This window comes from Cygnus olor, chromosome 8, assembly GCF_009769625.2.
Source record: "Cygnus olor isolate bCygOlo1 chromosome 8, bCygOlo1.pri.v2, whole genome shotgun sequence".
In the NCBI taxonomy this organism is placed as follows: Eukaryota; Metazoa; Chordata; class Aves; order Anseriformes; family Anatidae; genus Cygnus; species Cygnus olor.
In genome coordinates this window covers 31,224,963-31,246,522 of record NC_049176.1, presented here as the reverse complement: position 1 = coordinate 31,246,522, position 21,560 = coordinate 31,224,963, and the positions used below count along the sequence as shown (strand labels likewise).

Below are 21,560 nucleotides of genomic sequence, written 5' to 3'. Positions count from 1 at the left end.
AGCCCAGCCCCGCAGCCCCCGCACCCTGCAGCCGGCAGCGACGCCGAGCTCCCCGGGGGGCTCCGTGCCCAGCACCCTGCGCTTCCCACGGGGTCCCGGGTGGCTGGCGAGGGCGCGGGAGGTTTCAGAGCACTTGGTGTTCAGCCCAGGTCTCAGATTTTTTTTTTTTCCCAAAATAAATTAGATGAATGGCAGAAATCGAACCCAAACGGTGGCAGCTGGCCGCAGCACCTCGCAGCCACCTGGGCTGGAGCCTTCGGAGGAGCCCGGGGGAGCGAGCGGGAGCGGGGGCGAGCGGAAGGCGGCGTGCTGTGCGCTACTTACCTTCGAAAGTCAAATAAAACTTTCCTCTGTCAAACCAAACGAGGGAAGGCTGTTCATTCTCTGTGTGGCCGGGAGTTGAAGCGGGATGGGGAAGGTTCAGGAGAGGGAGAGAGAAGGACACAGAGTGAGTCACGGAGCAGGACATTCGTCTCGCTACGGGGCGGGGAGCGGCGCCGCAAGCCGAGCGTGCAGGGCAGGGAGCGGGCGCTGGCACTCTGGGTTTTGCTCGGAAAACAGAAAGCAGGAAGCAAAGCTATGGAAGCCCAGATGGAAGGGAATTTTTGAACGCTTAAAAACTATTTTTTTTTAAATTTTTTTTTGGTTTTCTCTTTTCTGTCTGTAGGTGGAGTGGACGAGGCTCCCCAGCCCACGGTCCCAGGGACGTCACCGGGGGCTCGCTTCCAACCTCAGTGCCGGGGGCAGCACGTGCAGCAAAATGCAGGTGTGTGTGCGTGCATTTTGGGACACGCCACTTCTGGAGAACCATGTGTACGCGGGGGAGGAGATGCCTAACTGGGATTTTCCCATTTTCACCAGTTACCTGCGCTCACACCACCCAAAAACCACCGGAGATGGATCAGCGCTTGGCACCGGGCGCTGCTGCAATAACCCTTCACTTCTGAATTTAGGAGGCGATGGCGTGGCACCTCTTGGTGCTGTTTGTCACCGAGAAGCCACCGGCATGCCCACTTTTAGGCCAGATTCCCCCAAAGTGCACCCGCAGGCATCTGACGGCGCCTTGCCGAGGTGGGCAGCGTGCCACTGAGAGCACCCTCTTCTGATGACGCGGGCAGAAGACACGCAACGAAGAGCAAAAAAAAAAAGAATGCGAAAACGAGTCCCCAGTGAAATCAAGCAGCGCGTCTATCCACAAGAACACACAGAGAAGAATTTTAACGAGAAAAATAATTGCAGGCTCGCTGGCACAGACATAACAGCGCCTTTCTCCGCAGTCAATGACCGCACATGCAGCCCCGACGGAAGCACACCAGCACAGCACGAGGGACACGTAAACGAGGCGACAGCTCCGAGCGCTCTGGGACGAACTCTGTCGGTTTTGCCCCTACAAAAGGGGAGGCCGGGAGCGTGGTGCTGGCCGTGGGCATCCCGGGGGGAGCCATAGGGCCACTGGGTCCCCGACCCGCTGCCATGCACCGCCTGCCCTCCTGCCCACGCGGCCCCAATTCTGCCTTCTGGCTTCTCCTTATCTTTTTCCTCTTTCTGTGTGAAAAAAAATCATAAATGGAAAACGCTGCCTCCTCCGCCGTGGAGCAAGGGGAGTGTTACACCGGTGCTCGCCTGGCACTGGTCACCCTGGGGACACAGGGGGTGCTGGGGTGCCCCGGGGCAGCTCGTGAGGCTCGGGGCTGGGGCACCCGCTCTGCACTGCCACCACTTTTCCCTGGCCATGCAGCAGGCGCAGAATAAGCCATTACAAAACACGGAGAGGCAGCTCTGCTCACAAAAATATACGTTAAAGGGAAAACACGTACATTTAAAAGCGAGTGCCTGAAGGGCTTATTTCATGCTCATCCTATGGGAAAATCCACCCATGCCTTGGCAGGGCAGGGGCTGCCGGCCTCACGCACAGCCTGAATTTCACAGCACTGTCTCCAGGCCTCCTTAAGCCCCTTACCCTGCCCTCAGCCCCGCTCTGCCCTCCACCACAGCCTCCATCCTCCCACCACAGCCTCCGTCCTCCCACACTCCCCGCAGCGGCCGTGCCCACCGGCACCGCCAGCCCCGCGCCCGCTGCCGGGTCCCCCAGGACCCACAGCCAGCACCCCGGGCACAAGGGCTGCTGGCAGCGTGCTATTTGAGCAGCATGCTGTAACGGGGACCGACGGACACAGAACGGAGAAACACCCACGGCACCTCCAGGGTGAAGCAGCAGCGGGATGGAGACGCAGCTGGGAGGCTCCAGCCTCCCTCGGGGCTGCGGTGCCGCCATCCACAACAGCCTCGTATGGGGGTGCCCCATGGGAACGCCTCACGTCATGGCCCAGCACGTACAGACCCGAGCAAATCTGCTTTTTTGTTGTTGTTGTTGTTTTGTTGTTTGTTTTTAAAGAGATTTTGGGCTCCAGCTTCCCTCCCTAGCGGCCAGCCTGCCTCTTCCGCGAGCGCCCCCGGCCGCTGCCAGCCTGCAGCAGGTGGCACTTCGGGGTGTCCCCCGCCGAGCGCATCAACACATCAGGGCAACAAACAGGAAAATAAAATAAAATAAAATAAAAGGGAGCGGGGGGGGGGGCGATTCTGATAGAAAATGGAGCTGCAGGAAGCGGGGTGCAGGCGGGATGGCAGCGGGGACGGAGGCAGAGGCGCGGGGGGAGCCGGCAGCACCCAGAGCGTGGGGACCTCGGAGCTGTCAGCCAGACGCCGACTGCCTGCATCGACTGCCTCGCGCCACACCAGGCACCCGATGGATTTGGCAAGAAACGTGTGTGGTTTTTTTTTTGAGGATGTTTCCTCCAGAAGCAGCACCTTGTTATGATGTAAGATGTGCGAAGCTCAGGGTTTTGAAGGGCCTTTGCCAAGATCCCGTTTCCCACCCCCACTTTAACGGGGAGCGTGAATTTCAGGCACCCCAAGGGGCTGTGCAGTGATCGCTCCCTGGGTCCCAGCATCTGGCTTCCAGCCCCCTCCCCTCCAGGGTGTGAGCAGCTCCCCCAAAAAGCTTGTTTTGACCAAAGTTACAGACCGCAAGCACGTTTTCTGCTGCATTCCGCTCGGTGGTAACCTCTACCCTCACCACACGTATTTTGCGCAACTTTTGGGGCTGACAGGAGGAGAAAGCTTCCCTGACAGCATTGCCCTGGTGGGCCGCTGCGCCCACCTCCAGTCCCTTTTTGCCTTTCAAAACCTGATTAAAACGAGCGAACGTGAAACCAAAGACCAAACTAGCAAATCGAAAGGGCTCGGGGCTCTTTCAAGGCTGTTTGGAGGTAGGAAAGGTGAAAGAAAAGCAGTGCTGGAGGTTTTTTTTTTTTTTTTTTTTTTTTTTTTTACCAACTGTGGGAGTGGTGGCTGCACTCAGGGAATTGGTGGAAGATATGGAAGAAGTACTTTCAGCACGGGCTAAAGGTGCTATCGGAGGAGGACTGGATGAGTGAATAGGAGGGCTAAAAGGCCTGGACTGTAGAAAAACATAAAATAACACAAGGTTAAAGGAAATATGCACAGAACATTCACATATAACAACCAGAAACTTTTGCTGAAGAAGTGACCCCTGTGTACCCCAAGGCAGGCTGCTCCCCGGTGGCCCCGGCGCCTCCCTGCCAGGTCAGGGTGAACCTGAGCGACTTCAGTTATTTAATGCGGAGACATTTCCTTCTGGATCCAGGAAAAAGGCAGATAAAATCCTCCACTGCACAGCTCATTGGAGAGCAGCGGGGCACCACAGCTCCAGGGAAATGTTGGGTGCATTTAATGCAACCGGTATCGGGAAGAGAGCAGTGCCAATCGTGCCCATGCACCTTCATTGGGTCTTCATGGCTCCTTTTGGGATAATTTTGTACCATAACGCCCACCCAAAATTCTTTGCTTGCACTGGCCCCGAGCTGCAGGGAGGAGCCCAGCACCCCGGCTGCAGCACGGCCACGGGGAGCCCGCCCTGCTGTCCCCATCCCCACTCTCTGTGCTGCTTCGTGTCCAAACCCATCCCTTTTTGCACAGGAGCAGCAGCTTCGTGCCCGTCCCAAACCCGCTAACCCTGTGCGAACCCTGGGAAACAGCTCCCAGCTCGCGTGCTGCCCTTTTCCCACGTGTGCCTCGTTTCATAACCCAGAAAGCTCCAGCCAGCCCCTGACCCCAAGCCGCAGCACGGCACCTACCAGGTCGGTGACAGCAGGCTTGCCGGGGGGCAGCTTGGGCCGGGAGGGGGGCCGCGGCGGTGGGGGCGGCGGGGTGCCGCAGGCGGCCAGCGGCGTGCCGGGGCGAGCCGGGGACGAGGAACCTGCAACAAAGACAGAGATATCAGCACCACGTCGGTGCCCAAACGCTGCTCCCCGGGAGCTGGTGTGGGTGGCAGGGAGGGGACGGGGACCCCCGGCATCCCCACACGGCTGCTTGAGGGCAGCGGCTTTATACAGGACAGCCCCTCGCCCCATATCCAGCCCCAATCCTTTCGGGAGCCCTGCAGCTCTGCCTGAGCAGGAGGAGATGATGCATCAAGGCATTTCACCCCGGCGGCAGCTGATGCTGCCGTGCCAAGGGCTGCGGGAGAAGGCCCTGCTTCTCCTCCATCCTACCGGCTCGCAGTGGAGATTTGGGCTCTTCCTGCATGCCCTGAGGCTTCGTGAGCTTCAAAACCACCACGCGCCTCCATCTGCCCCGGCATGGCTCCCACAGCTCACAGGACCATCTGTCACAGGACCACCAGGGTCAGTCCTGCCCCCTGAAGAAGGGAAGCCTCGTGGGCATACCAAGAGGGATGGGGTTTTACCCCAGTGATGAAGAGGAAGGGCAGGAAGCGCTGGAGAGCGACGTTATGGGCTCTGCTGGGAGCAGAAAGCGTTTCCCAGTTTGGTAGAAGAGTTTCCATGAAGATGACGGTGATGCCTTCACAGTTCATGCAGTCATCACTGGCTGTGACCATGCCACGAAGGCTGACCTTGTGCCATCAAACAAATTTTAACAGCTGCTTAGCAGGACACCTGCTTTGCCATGGGGGCAGGAGTCCCTCCTGGGTACGTTCAGCACTACTCGGAGCTGTGCAGCACAAGTGAAGGCTGCTGCTGCCCACAAGGAAGGGCAGCAGGGCGATGCCGACCTGATCTGCGGGACCAGCGAGCAGCGCAGTGTTTGTTAGCAGCCTCCACAAAGGCAAGCTCCGTTGCGGAGGGACATGTTTTGCCTGAGCAGACACCAAGCTGACGTGTTTAGCTTTACTTCTCCTGCTTACAAGAGAAACAGCTGGCGGAGCTTTGCGGATGGTAGCTCTGATTAAGAAACCATGAGAGCGAGACCTATAGCAATCAGACCTAATGGAGACCTAATGGCAGGCTGCTAAGAGAAGAGGGGCTTGTTTCAGCAGAGCAAGTCCTGGCCGTTCACGTGAGCACCTCGAAAAATTAAGTCATTTTTATTTAGAAGCCTAATTTGGGTGCCAAAGTTGACTTTTTTTCCCTCCTTGTCCACATGAAAGCTTAGCAAAAGGGGAACTATTCAGGGAAGTGACCTAAGAGCACTGAACAGATGCCACAAGGTGGCTTTTGAACGCTCATCGCACCCAGAATCAGCGACATGCCGTTAGTCCAAAGCCCTGCCAGACGCCAGGTTTAGCAGGGGGATGCTGGCTCTCCACATTTTAGGGCCCTCTGGATGCTTTCTGTAGCAAGGAGCAGCAGCACGGCGGTGTGGGCCAGCAGTACACGAGGAACCCATCCAGATGCTGGTCCCAGCCCTGCTGTGGTGACACCACTGACCCCACGCTCCTGCGTGATGCCAGGGCAGGAGGGGGCTGGGGGCTGGCCCTGAAGCAGAGCCCCCCCAACAGCCTTGGGGCTGGACGCAGCAGCAGGGGCCTCCAGAAGATGGAGAAGCCCGGAACAGGAGAGGAACCTGGCCGGCACCATGCACCCTGACCCACTGCCACCAGACACGGCTTTCTGAAGGCTCGCACCATCGCTGTGTGCGTATTTCAACCCCCAGCAGCCTTACAGTCCACGTTTCTGGCTTTTACATCCGGACTGGCTGAGGACCAGGTCTCAGCAGTCTGCAAAGCACGCGGAAAGGAGCCAGGAGGCAAGTTTTAGCCAAGAGGTGAGCGAGGATCCTCTGAAGCAGGCGATGCTACCCCGTGATCCCAGCCCCAGCCATCAGAGTGGGGTTGCTCCATCAGTCCCCACACGCGCAGCCACCTTCGCATCCCTGTCCTGCCCGTCTCAGCTCATTCAGCACCGTTGTCACTGTGGCAGGGAAGCACCAGAGGAAGAGGCTCAGCGTGTCCTGCTGCCGGCCTCCTGGAGAGGTCCCAGCCAGGCCCCTGGGGGGCCACGCCACCCCCCGCAGACACATGGTGAGAGCAGCACAGCCAAGCCCTGCTGAGCACCACCACCAGCACCCAGGGGTGCCAGGCTGGGGCCATGCGACCCTGGGTAGTTTCTGCTCTGGGGGGTGGCTGGGGGAGGGCAGGTGTAAGCTGACCCCACCACACAGGCATTTATAATTAAGCAGGTGAAGCCAGGCAGGAAGCACAGGTCAGACAAAGCTGGGGGAGGTGTTTGTCTGAAACACATACTCTGAAAGCCATTTCTCCAAATGGGGCTGGGGCTTCACGCTCCCACAATCCGGGGCCGTGCAGGTGGGAACTGCATTCACCCCTGTGCCTACTGCTGTCCTGGGGCTTTGCTCCTGCCAGCCCTGGGGCGTACAACAGATTTTGTTAAAGCACCACGTTTCCGAGGCTTGCTTAGAAGTTGATTACGAAGCAGGAATGTTTCTTCCTTTGTTCACTCTGAAGCCTACAGCGGATGCAGCCACGAGCACGCTTACGCCAAATGTTTTTAGGGGCGGTTACGCACACAGCAGGGGTGGGAAGGGCGGCTTGTGGGACACCGACAGCCCCCGAGATTTGGGGAAGGCACAGCAGGGAGCACGACACAGGGGGCCGAGGGCAGCCAGGCACACAGCAGGTGGGGGGGGGCGGCAGGGACATACCGCTGGGGCTTCCCGCGCCGCTGCTGGCACCCGGTCCGGGGGACGAGACCACCGTGCGGTAGGTGGGTGGCGGGGGGGGCGGCGGGGTCGCTCTCTGTCCCGGCCCAAAATCCTTGGGCGAGGTGGCCGGCTCCGCGTTCTCCTCTTTAGCATGGGGCTGCTCCAAAGCCTTCTTCTGGAGCTCCTCCAGGCGCAGCGGGGACAGGAGGGCGCGGGGGGGCTCGGTCACCGGGCTGCCCACTGCCCCCACCGGGGGGGACGCGACCTTCTCCCGGGGCCTCGGCACCACCGTCACGCTTTCCGGGGAGGGATCGGAAAAATTGACCCACTTGTCTTCCGTGTGCACAACCACGGACTTGGGGGACAGCACGGGGCCAAAAATGCTGTCCAAGTCATTGATCGACGGCACTTTGTCACTTTTGGCCTCGGCAGCTGGCTGGTCGCTTCCTGCGGTCAAAGCAGTCGGGTTTAGGCTTAGGGGGGCTGCGGCACACCCAGGGAGGGGGCTCGCGCCCGCTGCTTTCTAGAGGGTTTTCCTACGAGCTGCCAGGACCGCAATGCAGGCACGAGTATCCACACCAGAACATGTGCAACGTGTAACAAGCCACACGGGACTGAAACACATACACTGCAGGGAAAGCATGCCGACCCCTGCCTCCTGCGGGGCTGCCCCCGCCAGTCCCCTCTGCTTGCACCCTTCACGGCTGGCACGCAGCCCTCCTTACCTCTTGGCTACGCAGCAGCAGCACCAGTTATTAGAAGGTATTCAGCTTCCAGAAGACATTAAAGTTATGCACTCAACTCAAACGAAAGCTCTCTTGCACACTCCGCTCATATATTTATATACAGGTCCATATAAATATATACACTTAGACATGCTGGTTGGACAGCGACACTGCCAAGGGCATGCAACACAGGGAAGCGACCACATGGATGTATTTCAGCTGCGACCAGCAGCAGGTAAAGGTACAAGGCTCTGCTCACTCACTGAGCCACCAGGCAGCTGTTAACGATGACACGTTAACGAGCACAGCAGCAGGACACGGCAGCTCAGGCACACGCCTGCAGCACAGCGCGATGCTCCCCGGTCCCACCACTGCTCGGTTTGGTTGCTTTGGTCCCTGCTTGCAGCCCCGGGACACGGAGGGGCTGCAGCTGCTGGCCCTGGGGACATGCTGGCACGCCCAGCACAAGGGGATGGCCAGCCTTGTGCAGCACGGCTTCGAGGAGCAGGGGCTGCAAGTCCCCCCTGCAGGCATTCAGCAGGGTTTCAGGTGAGCTTTGCATTTTGCTCCTAGCAGCGACCAACGCCAGCAGCGTGGGGAGCAGAGAGCGGGCACCCAGCCAGGGCGGTGCCGCCTGGGCTCAGCTCTTTGCAGCATCGCCCCGCACACAACAACTGCCGAAACAACACCAACACCACAAGGAGGATGCGCAGGGGTAAATCCACGTCCGAAATGCAGCCGTCACACGGGACACCCTGGGGATAGGGGGGGACCGGCCCCAGCAGTGCAGCCCCCACGGGTCCAGATGCGGCTGTGCCACACCAGGCACTAGGAGCGGGGTGCCTGGCCTTTACCTGGGGCCACCGTCAGGGGCGAGCCGGTGCGGGGCGGCGTGGCCGGGACGTTCTTGGGCGGCAGCGGTGGCGGCGCTGCAAAGCAGAGAAGCAGGAGGTCAGGGGCTGAGCTGCCGGGGGCACACACTGCAGTTACCTGTGTCCCATCCCACCGGGGCACAGCTGGAATAAATCCAAATGGCTGCGGGGGGACCCGCTCCGTGCCCAGCTGAAGGCAGAGCAGGATTTTCGGTCGACTTACTTCCAGTTGGAAAAGGTCTTGGCAGCTTCAGGGAGTCGGCGCTGCTGGGGGGCTGGATGGAGCCCCAGATCTCGGGCTGGTCCAGAGGAGCTGGGAAAAGAAAGCAAATAAATGCACGTGCAGAGGTGACGATACAAATAAATACACATGCAGAGGTGATGATAAACGTGACTGTTTTCTTCCAAATACCAGAATCACGCAGACAAGGTGCATTCGTCTGAGGCATGCAAAAACAGGAAACTAAATATTGACAGCAACCCCCCTCTAATTAAAGACAGGGTTATTTCTGTAATGTTAGATAATTACAAGCCTGCCTGATTTTTAAAACAGGACACGCAATTAGTTTGACAATCATGATGCTTGACAAACAAAACAATGCCATTTGTGTATTTGGAGGCTTATTGCATTAAGTGAAACATTGAATTAATTGCAGAAATCCTCTGGAATTTTAGGATGCGCAGAAAAGCGACAGGTATTAAATGAAGAGATCCAGCTATTCACATAGATCGCCTGGAAAGCGCCACAACTCTCATTTGCTCATCACATGCTGTTTTTCTTAGGCTACGTGCGAAGAACTGCACGTAGAGGTTGCTTTGAATGTGTGGTTTAACTGGAGCTGTTCTGAGGCCTGGCCCCAAGCCCCTGCTCTGCACACCCGTCCCCGTGCCCCACACACCATCCCCGTGCCCCACACACCATCCCCAACCCCCCGTGCCCGACACACCGTCCAGCTTCTGCTCCTCAAACGCCGACTCCAGCGGGGGCCCAAAGAGCGGTGCCAGCGCAGCGGGGTCCTCGGGGGGCTTCCTGCTGCAGGGGGGGGACAGAAGGGAAGGGTGTCCTCAGCCTGGGGGCACAACACTGTGGTGGCCCCCCCAGCACAGCACCTGCGTGTTTTTCCGGCTTGTACAGGATTTAAATAACTCTCCTCAACAAAAACTCCGTAAGAATTGATGCTGAGTACAGGTGTGTCTATTTGTGGGGAGTTTGTGTCCAGCTTGCAAAGCATACAGGTTGGGGCATGGAGAACGGAAAGAAGAGGGGTAGCATCTAAAATCAGGGTGTTGTTACTATTTTGTGCCTCAATTCTGGGCGTTTTTGTTAAACCAAAGGTGGGCAGTGCCAGCCCTGCTGCCCCAGGCAGGAGCCACACCTCTCATCCCGCACCTCTGCGGCGGCTGCCGGAGGTCCCATGGGCACGGCGCGCTCCCTGCCCCTTGCAGCCAGCAGTGCTGAGCATTCACCCCGCTCGTTTCAGCGCTGGAATAAGGTGAAGGGCTGGCTCACGAGCCTGAAACGCTGTAAGCCTGGTGCTGCTGCATCTCTGATGAGCCTGCTGCAGACAGGCAGTGACACTGAGCTTGGGGTGTTATTCCAGGTTTGACCCAGCCTGGCACACACGCAGGAAGGATCAGAACCTGGAGGAGAAGGCTGATATTTCCCCTTGGAACAATACTACAATCACATGGTTGTGTACCAAGTTTGTTGTTGTTTTTTTTTTAATTACATCTGGGTGATGCATCTGATGGCAGCTGTAGGGGAGAGCTGCACTGATGGATGCTGAAATATGGGGCCTTTGGTGTTCTGGGGGGTGCCAAAGCAAGGTTTTGCATGTGCACAGAGTGTGTGCAAATACATGCACGCACACAGCCCCCCCGTACTGACCTGCTGGGGTCCGGCGTGGGCGTGGAGCGCCGGGGCCGTGCGATCTCCTCACCTGTGCAGGGTGGGACAGAGCAGGGTTAGAAATGGTGCCCCTGTCCCCCACCACCCCTATGTCCCACATGCACCACGGCACCCCAGGCGTGCTGCTGGCACCCAGCACATGTCCTGCACCAAGCCTGCTATGGCAGCACTGGCAGAGAGGTCTGGCTTTAATTATTATTAATTTATTTTTACAGAGGACAGGGCTAGCAGACATTGCTTCTGCTATGGCGCCTCCCAAGGATGTCCATATGACCCTCTTTAAGGGGACATTTGGGTGCCATCACTTCTGCTGTGACCACGTTAAAGCGAACCCACCTCTCCCCACCTTTAAAGGTAATTTATTTTAACCACCAGCACCAGGCTGCCAGCACACTAATTACTGCTCTGGAAGGCTAAAGGACATACTTACTGGATAAATTCCTCTTAATCGTCCCCTGGAATTAGAAACACAGGAGGTCAGTGGGGTGTGCGGGGACACAGGCACGTTGCCGCCGGCACCAAACGAGACCCACGGCAGCACAGCAATCAAGGCAGCATCATCTAATACAACATTTGCTTTACGTGGCTGAGACACCCAGCTGCAGGTGTGCCCTGGGAAGCCAGGTTTGCTCCCAGCATACCGGGGCAGACAAAGCCCAGCAGGAGGATTTGGAGCCCCTAAACCCATCACCTGGCAGCGCTGCGCTCGCAGCCACCCTGGCTGTAAACGTCTTACGTTCGTCATTTAAACCCAGCGGGTGCCTGTCAGAGGCAGCATCCAAACAAAATCCTCACCTCTGATGGACCAAGGACTGATCCGAGGCAAATAATGCATTTTCAGCAACCCGAATCCTCGCTCCCACCGCACAGCACAGGTGCCTGCATGCAGCAGGAGCTCCCCAAAACCCCTCCGGGAGACCAGACGGGCACAACGCCCGCACCAAGGCCCGGCCAGAAGCAGCGAGCTGAGGGAGGGAGGGAGCTTACCGGGCTGCGCCGCTGCGGTCAGCGAGAAGGGAGAGAGAACAGACACCTGGTGAGACACCGGGTCAGGGAGGGACGCCTGGTGCCACACCAAGCACCCGGGGCCCCGCGCACCCCTGTGCGGGAGCTGAAGAGGGGATGTGTTTCATTTTGCCCTGGGTTTTCAAGCAGCCCCGCGCCAAGGCACAGGCATCTCCCTCTGCCTATGAGAACCGCGGTGTCCACGCAGGCAGAGCTGACCCCAGAGCGTTTTGGGGCTCCCCCATGCTAGCACTACTGGTGCGCATGCACCCCAGGAGGCATCAAACCCCACACCTGCCCTTTAATGCACTCAGACATGGATTTTTTGGCGATGAAACCCTTTGGAGCCCAGGGCTGGCTGTGCCGGAGCCAGCTCCTGCAGCAAGGCAGGAGCAGCAGGAGGGGAACCCTGCACCCCAAACAGCTGGGACTGCCCCATCTCAGAGCAGTCTCAAGCCAAGCCCTGGTGGGGATGACTTGGCTGCTGCACCCAGTGGCACCACAGCAGGCATTCCTGCCTCCTGCTACATGCTGGTGCACAAGGACACATGCAGAACCCACTGGGACAACACTGTGCCCTCACGTATCTCATCCAAAACCAGCCCCAGCCCCTCCACGCAGAGCAGGGCCATGCCCCCCGACTACACACATTCACAGCAAGCACAGCCGAGCTCTTGTTTAAGCATGCCGAGCTAAACCCGAGGGAGAGGGCCAATAACAAACGGCATGCCTTCCAAAACATCAGGATTTGTTGCTCACAGTTCCCATCCCAGCTCTAGAGACATGCAGAGCAGGCGGCATGCAGGCAGAGCACAAGTCAAGTCTGTGCTAAAAATGCAAGAAAAAAAGAAAAAAAATGTACATCTTACCGGGCTTTTCCTCTAAAAGAATACAGAAAAAAAAATATGAGAAAAGGTGTTTCTGTAGTGGGATGACAACAACAGGCTGTGTGTACCCGCAGAGAAGCCCCAGGCATGTCGCTGGCAGGGCACCGTGTGCTCAGGGAGCTGGGGGGGTTGTCCCGAGACACCACCCGAAGGGCTTCATACTGCACCCAGAGGTGCTCGCCAGGGCCGAATCAGTCTTAGCCCAGCACAAAGCTCCTGGTCACAGAAAGCTCCCAAAAACATCACGGGAGGAGCCCAGAGCGGTGCCCCAGTGGCAGCCACCAGATCCTGCCCAGCCCCACTGCAGTCCTGGGGGAAGCACCGGCTTCTCCCAGGAGCTTACCGTGGGCTTGGCAACGTTCCACTGGTTTGGGAAGTGAGACTGATTTTGTTTCATCTTTACTTATATTTGCAATTCTTTCGCGCTTCGCATGCGGGCTGGTTATAAACCCTGAACAGCTTCAGCTGGAAAGATGGAAAGGTACTAGAGCCCACTCGGAAGCCCACGGAAAACAAAACCCACAAATCTTAACCCAGCTAAACAGATTGGGATGAGATGACAAATCCCAACAAGCCTTAGGAGAACCAGCAGGTATCAGTGTTTGCAGCAGGGAGGAGACGGGGGACAGGTACCGTTCCCTTCAGACACCCCTCGGGTAGGGAGTGCCCTTTAGCATCCTGCAGCAGCACTACAGAAAACCCCACAGATGTGCTCCCTGAGCTAGGGATCAGGGCAAGCATCAAATGATTTATGTCCTGAATGACAACCAAACTGGGGAGAAGAAGAAAAGCAGGGCACACAGTCCCGGGACCTGGGGAGCCTGGGAGGGCTGTGCCAGCCAGCAGCGCTCCTGGGACCACCCCAATAAACCCAGGGCGCTGCTCTGCACCAAGCAGACCCCACTGATCAGGGCACGAAGCCAACATTCCCCACTCACACCCCAGGAGGAGGAACCCTGGGCTCGAACACACCGAGCACTCCTGCTTCCACAGCCAGGGAAAAACCCCAGCACAGGGCACTCACCACAGGGGATGGAGAAAGTGCGATGTTGCCTACGGACGCCTTCAGCTCGTCCACCGTCGCCGCACTCTTCAGGATGTCTTTAGCCTGCAGCGGCTTGATCTTGATGTTGAACTTCTTGTGGGCCTCCTCCTCCTCCTCGGACTCGCTGGAGGAGTAGAAGTGCTTTCCTCTGGTGGGTGCAGCGCAGCTAAGGAAGCTCCGGGCTGCAGGGGACGCGGCCGCGCAGCAGCACCGTGGCGTGCTGCAGCCTTCCCAAGGGCAAGCCTTGGCTTTGGAGCAAGGCACAGGTTCAGGAGCGCCCCTGCATGTCAGCAGTGATTCAAAAAGCTCGCATCTCAGTGAAAAAATGGGGATTAGGCATTCCTGAAATGCTCATCCCTAACCCCGATGGCAGGAGCAGCAGCAGGGACAACCCCTCCTGCTGTGCTGATTTCTGCGCTGACTTCCTGCTACACCACGTGTGGGCAGAGAACACGAAAATCACGGCTGGCAAGGATGAAGTAGAGATGGAGCCTGGGCATCCCCCACGGGCTGAAGGGGACGACGTCCTTCAGCAGCAGGAGAGGGAGAGTTCTGGTTTCCCACCCACCTCCTGCAGCTGTGAGCAGGACATCGATTTCCTACATCTCCTACAAGCTCAGCGCACAGGCTGTGAGCATGGGCTGCATCCACACTCCCTTGCCCCTTAACAGGGGCATGTTAGGGACCCACAGCATCCAAAAAGCAGAGCACATGGGATCGGCCAGTGCCCACCGCTGTGCGCCTCATACCACAGCAGCGGACCAAAGGCAGCCAGAAACTTTCTGCTCTGCTGCCTCGGGCAGTGCTCTGGGGCAGTTGGTTCTGGCTGCAGAATAACAGCTCAAAGGAGAATAAAAGGGGAGAAATAAAAAATAAAAAAGTCAGTGGCCTGTCTGCGAACCCCAGCTCATCGTACGGTTTTGCAAGCCAAGAGGCCAAGCCCACAAAGGATATAGCCTGGCTCCTCGGGCCGGATGCTGTACCCCTCCTCGTCGAGCTCCGGGGAGTTCTGCATGGGGCACAACACGCGGAGGGTCAGGGACACGGCCGCTGGGAGCTGAGGCTGCCCTTCGCTCCTGCAGCGAGCGGTGCTACCTGGGGCTGCAGCACAGCACCCACTGGGGCACTGAGCAAGCCAGGCCCATGGGTTGTTTTTTTCCCCACCCCCCTCCATGCCTTTTTTTTTTTTAACCCAGGTTTTTCTCTGGCAAGCCTTAACGTCCTCCAGGCAGCAGTGCTCTCCTCAGGGTGACTGACACTGGAGCCACCTGGTTCCTGGGCAGGATCATACAGCCTAATTAACGTGCAAATGCAAACGATGTCTCAGGGCAAGGGCAGGTTTCCCTGCACAACTCTAACACCACCTCCAGAATCACTATTTTCATGCTGTATTTCTCACAGTGGGGCTGAGATCCCGGGGCATGAGGACACGGCCCCACACACCCACAGCCACCCAGGAGCCAAACCCACGGCACACGCACACAGCCCCCCCAGGACAAAGGGCCCTCGGGCACTTACGTATCTGTCCCAGTCGATCTCCGCGTAAAATCCATTGGGGGCTCCATTACTTTTCTTCTGCAACACACGGGAAAACAAGATTTCCGCATTTTAAAAGGAAGGAAAATAAGATGACCGCAGCATACCTGTGTTTGTGCATCTGATGCCGGGACCACAACGTGAGCACCGTGGCCACCTGTGCAAGCGGAGCAGGGCCCTGACCTGCCCAGCACCAGCTTGCTTGGAGCCACCACTGGCCGAGCACTTGGCATTTCTGGAGGGCAAGAAGGTCAATGAGGACAGCTCTGTGCCCCTGCCCAAGCTGGGTTTGTGGCTCACCACAAAACCACAGCGAGCAGCTGCAGCCGACAGTGCACGGTGAGCTCTTGCTGCTCCCAACACAGGGCCCCAGGCATCCATCGCCCACAAGAGCCGTGGCTGCTCTCTGCCGGCCCCAAGCTCCTGCAGAAGCCATGTGTGCTGGAGGCCAGCACCAAGATAGTGACCAAAGTTCCTGTTTTTCTGTAAGAGGGGCTTGCCTGTGGCTGGCGAGGCTCAGGGCAATGCCACCGTGCTCAGCACCCAGCAGTACGTGCCGAGGGACAGCACTGCCCACTCCAGAGGGACAGCAAGGCAAAAAATAGTCAAGCAAGACACCATCCTTTACTTCAGAGCTTGCAGTCATCACAAAATCACTGCCACATGGTGGTGACCACCAACAGAAATGCTCTTTTCTTCCCAGCAGAGAAAGCACTGGCACAGGCCCCACCAGAGCGATGGCATTCCCACGGCCCAAATATTGGCCTGACTCAACCTAAACGGCATTTTTCTATGGCTTGGCTTTCTAACCCCAAATTACTCACTGCTCTCAATAACCCGTGCGTAGCTGTAAACCGAGCACTGTTTTCCTTACCGAATTTTTTTTTCCTCCTTCCCGCACGCTGTCGGGTTTGCTATGGCAAGGTGGCTCAGTGGGATGAGGGCTGAGAGGCTGGAAGGGATTTGGGTTGGGCAGAAAGAGGGTTAACGCGTCGGGTGGCTGGTTTTCAACATCAAAGCAAATGGCAAGGAGTTAGCAAAGGCTGTAGGGTCTGTAGGAGGGGAGGGCCCGGCCTGGCCCCCCCCAGAAGCATGGGGGTGCTCGGGGTGAGCGAGGGCCGTATTCAGCAGTCAGGGTTTGCACCAGCCGGGGCTGCCACCCCCACCACGAGTATTCTTGCAAGAACATACTAGAGGAGGAAAATTCAAACATTTCCACCCTGCAATGCTTTGTCTCCAACACACTCAGTGGCTTCATTATATTAAAAAAAAACTAAATTGCATTTCTGCTTCCTCCAGCTTGCTGGAGCACTGGAGACCCACCGGCCCTACAGAGATAAGCAGCAAACCACCTGGAAAACCCCAAATATCAACCTTATGGAGAAGGCATTGGCTGCTGACAAGGGTTGGAAACATTTCAGAGCTCCGGCCCTGCTCTCCTGGGGTGTCCATTTCCAGCTTGGGGAGGGTGGATCAGGGCCACCTGGGGTCCCTCAGCCCCACTTCCAGCCATGCCCTAGCAAGCTGCCAGCTGGGTTCTCACTCTCCAAAATTAAACTTGGTTTTGCTAAATAGAGCATTTGTATTCAGTGCACTGTTTTGTGACACTTTGAAAGTGTTGTTTTTTTTTAATTTTTATTTTTCACTGCTGAATAGAGCCTTGATTAAAGCACTACCTGAACTGCAGACTTTTTTAATCACCAGTCCTTAACAGCCAGTAACAGAGGGCTTAGGAACATAGACTGAGCCCAAAGCCAAGGATCTTGGGTCAGAGGTGGAAAAAACAGCTCTCTCTCTAAAGGAGCAATTTGGGACCCCAATTTCCATGTGACATCAGACACAGAGGGTACCAGCAGTGCCCTGCATGGTCTCTGGTGCTGGGCTGGCCGGGCATGCAGCACTGCTCTCCCTGCTGAGCATCTGCCAGGGGTTATTTTAAGCCTGTAATGTCCAAATTTGCACAGTCCCAGCCTGAGCCCAACATACTTAACTGCAAACTTGTCAAATGGCTAAACGCGGTCCTTCCACTGCCCAGCTCTAGCAGGGGCATTTCCATCCAAAACCAGTAAAAGCAGCAGTAACAACAGAACAACTATCCTCTTGTTTCCAGTTTAATATAGAAAACACTGACATAAACAGGTGAGGTGGACATTTTTCATTAACTCCTTGTACAGCAGAGATGTCCTGAGCCAATTGCACTCATGGGGAGCAGAAGCTAGGATTTCCTGCATGAAATCCTGACCTTTTTTTTTTAAACAGCTTGTTACTGCAATGGACTTTGAAATTTTCTATATTAAAGAGGAGGAGAAGGTTCCCAAAACACCCGCGGGGGCTGGCAGAGGAGGAAGCCATCCCGCAGAGCAGCGCCGTGCAGTACTTACGATGCCGTCCCTGTCCGGCGACCCCCTGCAACAGAGAGAGAGGCAGCGGGGTTAGCTCAACGCAGCCCTGCTGGGTGAAATGCACAAACTGTTTTCTGAGGGCACCCACAGCAGCAACAGGCCTAATTATGGCAGTGCCAGCAGATCTAAATTACCTGTGCGTGCCTCATGGAGTCTAAACAACTGTGCTCGTGTTATCAAACACACAAATATATATATATATATATATATATATATATATATATATATATAAAAGTACATAAAGTACTTCTGCACTGATGAAGACGATAGAAATTACATGTGAGTTACTTAGATCTAATCCAGGAAGGCTTTCTCCTGCCAGAAGCATCACGGCTTTGCTTACGACCAGATGTGAAAACCAATGGAGCTGTGGGGGTCACGGTCCCCAAACACTCATGGACTTCGGACCTCGGGCACAGCGAGCACCGCGGGTACGGCAGCACACGCCTGCCAGCGCTGGCCGAGGATGCCGAGTTATTTAGCAAAGAGACAGATGTGTTTATCAGAGCCAGACTGGCTCCTCACCTCCCACACAGCCCCATGTTTATGCATTGCCAGAGATTTTCCACAAATTAACGTCTGACTCACAGCAGCACAGAAAATCTGAAGGGAGCTGCTGCCGGGTTGGGTCTGATTTAATGGAGATTAACGCCTCCCAGCAAACTTCTCCGTAAGGCAGCACGTCTGCCTGCTCTCTCACCCTGCCTTTAATCTCTGGCTTCCCCCACTGCAGCCTTCCCTCCAGCATCTTATCACAAATGCACCAGCTTTCACTCTGCCTGCCACCCTCTTTGGGGACGAGCTCCTCACCTCCCCACGTTTTTGGGTCCCCTTTGCAGCAGGCAGCGCCCATGATGCTGGCACAGCCAGGCTCACTGTGCTACAGCTTTCACACAGGAAAACCTCAGCAGCTGCCTGCTGATGTGCAGAACAGCTCAGGAAAACTGATCCAGAACAAGAACGCCATCGGGCTTCTGCAGCGCCAGGCAGAAAGCGCTCTGGGGAAGGCGCTGCCTTGGGGCGTCTCCCAAAACATGCACCAGGGAGAGCCAAGGGCCTGGACCGGGCTCAGTACTCCGGCAGCAGCGCTGCAGCATCTCCTGCCCTGATGGGACACAATGCCCCCCATCCCTGACGTCTCCCAGGGAGAAAAAAACCCTGGCAGCACAGGGAGGGAGCAGCCACGTGCCCCCAGTGAGCACCGTGCCTCCACTGACCATCAGGGGCTCCTGTTCTGATGGAATTTGCATCTAAAAAAAAATCAGCAGATGGGCAAATCAGCTGTTTGGGCAGAGATTAACCTGCTGGACCTCTCAGAGGAGTAATTTGCTTGTGATCACCACTAACTGCCAGCGTGCACTGCAAGCACCCGGGGAGCCAGCTTTGTTGTACCCACAGCATCCCGGAGCACACGCCTTGCTTGCTGGCCCCTGGGCGTGCAGGGGAAATGGCCTCGATGCACTCGTTATTACGAGACCTGGCCGAAGGACGACAGATGCTTCTGACGCACCGAGCTCTTCCTGCCCTGGCACACTGCTCCCCAGCAGCACTATGTGATGTGCTTCGTATCTCAGGGACTTACGTGGAATCGGTATCCTTTTCTTTCTTGCGTATACCAAAGGCCTTCCTTGTACGTTTTTTCAATCCTGCGGATAGGAGGAGTACAAATAAGAACGCAAATTAACATTATGCTTCAAATAAATCCCCCAAGAGGCTACTTATCCGATTGTCAGCTGTAAGTTAAAAGAGGTCCAAACCCAAGAAGTCACCAGCAGGACATTGCAGGTGGTGTACACTTTGCTTATACACCGTCCCTTTGTTAAATGAACACTCATTTTTTCTTGGCATGCATGACTCCATATTTCACAGTCAGTGTTCCTGAACTTACCACCTTAATGATACACTCCCTTGCCATGCTGCGTGCAGCAGGGAAACCCCTCTTTGGAGTAAATGCAAATAAAACAAAACAGAACCAGCTTGAACCACGAGGCTGGCTATCTCCCACACAGTTACACCAGTGCCAGCCTGTGGGAGATGGGGACAGAGCCGTGAGCAGCCCCAGTACCAGCAGAGCACCACTCGCAGCGCAGGTACAAGTGAGCAGCGCTCTGCGACTCCCCTCCTGCTTCCTGGAGGAGCCAGCCCTGGGAGCAGTCTAATAAATGCTGGCAGTGAGCACACCAAGGAGTGGTTCTGGAGCATTTTAACCTTTGGCAGACACCAGGGAGCCAGGCACTGCCCTCCTGCTGCCCAGGTGCAGACCCGTGCTGCTCACAGCACTGCAACACGCGGCCGCATCCAGCCCCCAGGGACCAACACAGGCCCCCCGGCTGCCAGCGGTGCTCCCAGGAGCTCCAACTCCTTCAGCGCTTTTCAGTGGATTTCCTTGGTCTGCCTCCTAGTTTGAGCACACCCCCAAATGGAAGATATTTCTGTTCTCCCTGGAGCACCCCACTCCTCTGGGCGCTGATGCAACAAGCACCACAAACGCTGCTTCTCTGCGGCGCATCAAAAGGCACTGGGGTTGAGTTATCACGACACAGGGGAGGCTTCAGGCCCTCAATACCCTGTGGCTGGGTGTTTTTTGGTCCAGGGCAAGACCCGGTGAGGGTTCTCCGATGGAGCTTGCGGTTGTGCTAAGGGACCTGGAGGCGATGCTGCAATCCTCAGCCCCGTGCTCTGCTCCTGCCGCATCTTGCCTTCCAGCTTCCCCACAACTTCTTCCAGCAAATTATTAATAACCAGGGGAGATTTCCTCTGACCTCAATCCCCCCCAGAATAACTTCATCCTCCAGACCCGAAGTAGAACAGGGAGGGATGAAAACCACAAAAATAAGTTGTTTGGCCTTATCTGAAGAAGAGCCTGATTTGGCTAAGTTCTGTAACCAAGCCTTCTGCTCAGTTATATAATAGGCCCACCATCTGCTTGAAATGTAACTACAATTAGGGAAAGGAAAGGGATATTTAGGAAAAGGCAGAACAAAGATGAGAGCCCTCTGGTCCTTCAGTCTCACTCCCAGCTTTCTGTGGGTGCTGAAGCACCGTGAAAACAGTCCTGGCAAGAAGTCCCCTTACAGAAATACCTTGTCCATGGGGGGGAACACACACGCAGGAACACAGCAGGTTTGGGAGAGATGCAGAAAGAGATGGATTTAATGCTGGAACATTTAATGCTGGAACAGAGGAGGTGACAGCAAGTGGGAGACGGCAGAGACGAGGCAGCAGGAGGAGCAGCACAGGAACAGAAAGCAGAGCACAGGGGGCACCTGCCCCGGATTTCTCAGCCCCGCAGCCACGCTCTCACCCAAGCCACCAGGCTGCTCTGCTGGGTTAGGGACCTACAGCTGATCTCCCAGTGCCTTGATAAAACAGAGGCAGGTGGGGCAGGCCCTTCGGAGCCACCCAGCAGCACCAGTGAGAGCCCCACCTCGCCAGACTGTCCAAAGGCACTGTCAGCACCAAACCCTGTGCTCCCCCGAGGTGGGCACCGCATCCTTCTGCATCAGGGGACATTAAAAGAAGTGCCCGCAGAGGGGAGCTGGGCACCACCACTGCACCAGAGCCACCCCCTGCTGTTGGCACAAGGACACACGGACCCCACAGACCCACCGAGGTCAGCAGCCACCAGCCTGAACTTGCACAACCTTTCCTCAATGGGAAGCCATCGGCCACACCACGGGGCCGCAGTTAGCGCTCATCCAGGCGAGCAGCTTCGAGCAAGAGCTCCAAGAGCACCACAAACCAGGGCTGAACCAGCTGCAGTGTGCCTGGAGACCCCCCTCCCAACAAGCCCCTGACCCGGGGCATTAGTCACCTTTCCCTTATCGTTACCCTCCTCCTCCCCACCCCCATGAATCAGCATCTGAGAAATACAAATTTGTATTTGCCGCTGTGAAGCTTTCTGAGTTTCATTCTTAAAAACTGTGCAAACGTCTTCTATACACCAGAGACTAAGCAGCTCTAAAAGAAAAATAACCCAAACCCAGCGCCCTCCCCACTGCACCCCCATGGGTGGGGGCTGCTGACGCTTCTGGTCCCCCACGTCTCGGGGGGCTTTGCAGGAGGAGCCTCGTGAAAGCAACGCACACCTCAGAGAAGACACCAATGACACTGCCGTTGCCTTACACACTCTTTTGATGACAAAAGCATTAAAACAAAGCCAATGAAATGTATTGATTCACTGTGCACGGACCGA

At 56.5% G+C, this 21,560-nt stretch overlaps 1 protein-coding gene across 17 annotated transcripts in view; it reads right to left on the bottom strand.

The window, feature by feature from the left end:
* Positions 1–21,560, bottom strand: part of SGIP1 (SH3GL interacting endocytic adaptor 1) — a 48,779-nt gene that overhangs the window by 11,652 nt on the left and 15,567 nt on the right. For 5 of the 17 annotated variants that reach the window (XM_040565376.1, XM_040565359.1, XM_040565372.1 and 2 more), the window contains exons 3-18: positions 18,948–19,011; positions 17,345–17,369; positions 15,838–15,915; positions 14,946–15,002; positions 14,382–14,436; positions 13,407–13,582; positions 12,365–12,376; positions 11,478–11,489; positions 10,921–10,945; positions 10,470–10,521; positions 9,529–9,614; positions 8,805–8,894; positions 8,564–8,638; positions 4,158–4,279; positions 3,334–3,460; positions 325–384 (exon numbers count right to left, since the gene is read on the bottom strand). In XM_040565376.1, coding sequence (XP_040421310.1) covers positions 325–384; positions 3,334–3,460; positions 4,158–4,279; positions 8,564–8,638; positions 8,805–8,894; positions 9,529–9,614; positions 10,470–10,521; positions 10,921–10,945; positions 11,478–11,489; positions 12,365–12,376; positions 13,407–13,582; positions 14,382–14,436; positions 14,946–15,002; positions 15,838–15,915; positions 17,345–17,369; positions 18,948–19,011 — 1,116 coding nt within the window. Of the gene's footprint in view, positions 1–324; positions 385–3,333; positions 3,461–4,157; positions 4,280–6,984; positions 7,432–8,563; positions 8,639–8,804; positions 8,895–9,528; positions 9,615–10,469; positions 10,522–10,920; positions 10,946–11,477; positions 11,490–12,364; positions 12,377–13,406; positions 13,583–14,381; positions 14,437–14,945; positions 15,003–15,837; positions 15,916–17,344; positions 17,370–18,947; positions 19,012–21,560 lie in introns of all 17 variants that reach the window. The other 12 variants (XM_040565368.1, XM_040565375.1, XM_040565378.1 and 9 more) reach the window with 11 other exon arrangements.